At 60.9% G+C, this 4247-nt stretch overlaps 1 protein-coding gene across 1 annotated transcript; it reads left to right on the top strand.

Annotated features, from left to right (window-relative positions):
* The first annotated feature begins 1280 nt into the window (after positions 1–1280).
* Positions 1281–3254, top strand: LOC101659996 (neurophysin 2-like). The gene is made up of 3 exons (XM_004697872.2): positions 1281–1540; positions 2680–2881; positions 3079–3254. The coding sequence occupies exons 1-3, from the start codon at positions 1421–1423 to the stop codon at positions 3252–3254; spliced, it is 498 nt and encodes a 165-aa protein (XP_004697929.1). The 5' UTR covers positions 1281–1420.
* The last annotated feature ends 993 nt before the right edge of the window (positions 3255–4247 follow it).

Genomic DNA, 4247 nt, shown 5'->3' with positions numbered 1-4247 from the left:
GAGCATTTGGTCACATGGCACTAGCCTTTAGCTATCATCAAGATGATTCTAACTCATGGCAACTCAGGTATTTCAAAGGAGAGCTCCACATAGGATGTTCAGTGCCTGAGACCTTTTAGAAATAGATTGCCAGGCTTTTCTTCCAAGGCGCCACTGAGTGGATTTGAACTGACCACTTTTCTGATAATTTCTGGACATTTAACTTTTTGTAACACCCAGGGACTTCTAACAATCTGATAATCCCAGCAATCTAGCACCATCAAGTCCATTCTGACTGACAGGCAGCCTGCAGAACTGAGTAGAAGGACCCTTCCGGTCTCTGAGAGTGTCCATCTTGATGGGAATGGGCAGCTCCATCCTTCCTCAGTGGAGTGACCGGTGGGCTCCACAGGGCAGCAGTGCCCCTGCCAGCCCGCTGCCTCACCACCCACATCTCAGGGACGGTGCTGCTATTAATTCAATTTGCAATGAGACAGATGCTTTTCTAAGATGTCCACATCTCACGTGTTCCTCACAACAGCCCTGTGAGGTGCTTACTACGATTTCTCTACGTCGGAGGGAAACGAGGCACAGAGAGGTTAAGTGACGTGCCAAGGCATGACAGTTCAAACACCGGAAGCCAGATTCAGACAAGGCCACCACTCTGATGTCCCCACAATAACCACTGCCCAGCACTGCCTCTCAAATGGTCCTCACAGTCCCTCAGGGGCAGTCCTGAAAGGGCTGGTCTCAGGGCCTGAGTGGGGAAGGGTAGGGAGCATCTAAGGGCACCCTCCTGGCACTGGACCCCTCACTGCACTGGCGGCGAGGAGCAGCCTTCTTTAACTCCGGAGCTTCCCTACACATCCTGGCACCTCTCAGAGAGCAGCCTACAGGGGTGGGGTGGGTGTCCACCTCAAGAGGCTGGGGGTGACTATCCTGGGTCCAAAGCTCAGATAGAAACATGGTGGCCCCAGGGGAGGGAGCAGAGACTCCTTCAGAGCTGCCAGCCGGTGTGGCCCTGGGTGCTGGGTCCTGAACCAAAGACGCTCCTGAACCTGGGAGCTGGGAGGGGAAAGTGGGATGTGCATTGTAGCCTTATCTGGGCGTTCAGAAATCTTGCACAGCATTTTAGGGGCATCCTGACTGTCCCTCTCCCAAGTCTGAAAAGCCACAGGCACACCTCAGCAGTTCCGGTGACACCACTAAGAATGACAGCCTGGGAGGCCCGCACACCTCCTCCCCCTCAGCCTGGCACAGACAGGCCCACGTGCGTCCCCAGACGCCTGAATCACCACTGATGGCTTGGGACTTGGAGGTCGGTCGTGGGCTCCTGGGGAGCCATGAGGGGGGCTGGCTGCCTCTGAGGGCCCACCTGTGGATATAAATAGGCAGCTAGCCAAGGCAGCGCCGCAGAGCCTCTGAGCAGCACCGCGCCAGGATGTCCAACTGCGTGCTGTCCGCCTGCTTCCTCGGCCTGCTGGCCCTCACCTCTGCCTGCTATTTCACGAACTGCCCAAGGGGCGGCAAGAGAGCCCTTGTGGACATGGAGCTGAGACAGGTACGGTCCAGACAGCCCTTCCTGAGGCTGCCCCAGTGTGTGGTGCCCCAGGGCAGGTGCCGCCAGGCATCCTGGGAGCAGGCAGGCTTCAGGGGAAGTGCTGGGCAGGAGCAGGGAGGCTTAGCATGACAGGGCAGAGAAAACTATAGGGTGGGCCAGGGACCAGCTTGGTGGTGGGCTGGGAGGAGCTAAGGGGTTCCAGTTCCTGTGCCATGCAGCGAGGGGATGCAGAAACGTGAGAGACACTTTTCTGTAAGTGTCAGGGAGAACTGAGCAGTCAGACTCCTCTGTGCCATGGGGGCCCCTCAGCGAGGCTCACTGGAGTCCTCCAGGTTCAGTCCTGCCAGCCAATACAGGCTGCCCCTGAGCCACAGCTTCTGTTGGCCACAAGTCCCCAGTCCCCAAAGGAGAGACTCTCTGGATGCTCCTGAGTGGAGGGGCCACTCGGGCATGCTGTCAGGAAGTTCTGGCAGACACCAGCCCACTTCTCTCCTGCTGTACCTCCAGCCCTGCTCCTGAAGTTCACTTTTACCTGGGCCACAGGCAGCCCAATTGCAGGCTGTTCAACACGCTGATCTGGGCAGGTGGGCAGCCCCAACAGGCCACCCTCTCCTCTGGTTGGCTTTCTTGAAAACCCAGACCATGTCTAGGGCTCAGGTCTGCCACCCTCTCTGTTAGCCCGCAGGTGGGGGTGAACAGGGACAGGTAAGGGCCAATCAAGAGAAGAGACCAGACCTGGGAGAAGGCCAGAGTGTGTTCAGGAGGGTGGGGCTATGCACACAGGGTAGGGACCTACCTGTAGAGACAGGGCAGGGGGAGGAGAGTCTGGTAAGAGGGAGGGCAGTGGGCAGGTGAGAGGGGTCTGACCACGAATGTTTCTGAGCTGCAGAGGAAATTGTGCCCCTGAGGTATCTCTGAGGGACCCCTCTCCCCATTGAGAGTGAGCTAAGGGAGGGCTGTCACAGAGCTGCCCCTCAGCTACCTGGTTCCAGAGCAGTAGGGGACATTTCACTCTGTGACTTTGTGGTTCCAATGCCGCCGTGGGCACCCAGAAGCTTCGCCCCCATAACTGCCCACCCCTCCCCCCAGTTCAGAGGGGCTGTGGGAGGCCCTGTCCTGCTCACCCACTGTCCCCACAGTGCCTCCCCTGTGGCCCAGGGGGCAAGGGGCGCTGCTTCGGGCCCAGCATCTGCTGCGAGGAAGAGCTGGGCTGCTTCATGGGCACGGCCGAGGCGCTGCGCTGCCAGGAGGAGAACTACCTGCTGTCGCCCTGCCAGTCTGGCCAGAAGCCCTGCGGGAACGGGGGTCGCTGCGCCGCCGCCGGCCTCTGCTGCAGCCCGGGTGAGCCATCGCGGGGCTGAGCCTGGGCCCCAGGGGCCACTGGGCGGGCAGTCCTGGGTCCCAGTCCAAGAGGGCAGAGCGGGGCTCAAGGTGGGCGGAGGAGGCAGGCTCGGACGGGTCCCCCAAACCAGGCTCAGGCCGTGTCCTTTGGGGAGCGCGGGGTCCAGCGGCGCGGTCTCAGGCGTTGCTCCCCGCAGAGGGCTGCGTGGCAGAGCCAGAGTGCCTGGAAGCCGCAGGCAGTCGCCGCCACGCCCGCGCCAGCGACCAGAGCAACGCGACTCAGCTGGACGCGCCCACCGGGGCCCTGCTGCTGCGGCTGGTGCAGCTGGCAGCGAGGCCCGAACCCGAGGAGCCCAAACCAGGGGTCTACTGAACGCTGAGCGCCACCATGCCCGCCCGCCCCCATGTCCCACTGATAAACCGTTGTACACGCCCCGTGTCTGCCGGAGTCTTTTTGGGCGGGTGTGAGGGAGGACGCAGGAAGGTGTGGGGCACACGGGCTGGGTGCTGACTCCACTGCAGCCTAAGGAAAGGGCGTGTCCTGAGGAGATCAGGATCCAGTTAAGGGTCCTCATCCTTGGGAGACCCTGGAACCCTGGTGGCAGGGAGGGGTGGGTCAGAGGTGAAGAGGTGGGTTGGGGGACTCTGGCCGAGGAGCGGAAGCAAAGGCAGTGAGGGGCCCGACTTCGGGTCATAAGACAGCAAGTGAGGATCAGAGATGGCAGAGCACTGGGGGTGGAGGAGGACAGAGAGGGGACAAGAGACCAAAAGCCACCAGAGCTGGGCCCCCGAGGGTAGCAGATGCGGGCAGCTGTTGGACTGATACTGGGTCAGGGCTTCCTTCCCTCTCCCAGCCCTCCCCTGCCACCTGGCTCCGTGGGCAGAGAGGGAGGGGCAGGGCTTAGAGATCACAGCAGGACAGAAGGAGAGACGCCTTGGACTCTTAGGAGGAAGGACAGAAAGAAGGACAGACAAGAGGAGGAGGGAAGGAGGACAGGAACCTGGAATGGCCTGGAGAATCAGATGTGACAGTTGTCCTTGACCAATGAGCCAGGGTGACCAGGAATTCCTGTCCCGTTCACATCCCAGGAGACTCGGGCACAGGAAGCTTCTGGGCCCAGCAGGTCTCCAGATTCCCAGTCCATGGACTGTTTCCCACAAGACTGTGCTGGGGGGTGTGCGGAGGGGGCAGAGAGACTGGAATCCCCCAGGAAGCACCCATGTCTGTCTGGGAGGAAGGAAAGCACCCACACTGGGGCCCCTCAGCCAGGCTGAGCAGCACCGCGCCAGGATGTCCAACTGCGTGCTGTCCGCCTGCTTCCTCGGCCTGCTGGCCCTCACCTCTGCCTGCTATTTCACGAACTGC

Source organism: Echinops telfairi, unplaced genomic scaffold (assembly GCF_000313985.2).
Source record: "Echinops telfairi isolate 266 unplaced genomic scaffold, ASM31398v2 ScPeMD7_5592;HRSCAF=6446, whole genome shotgun sequence".
In the NCBI taxonomy this organism is placed as follows: domain Eukaryota; kingdom Metazoa; phylum Chordata; class Mammalia; order Afrosoricida; family Tenrecidae; genus Echinops; species Echinops telfairi.
The sequence above is the reverse complement of the archived record's forward strand: the minus strand, read 5'-3'. Positions and strand labels throughout refer to the sequence as shown.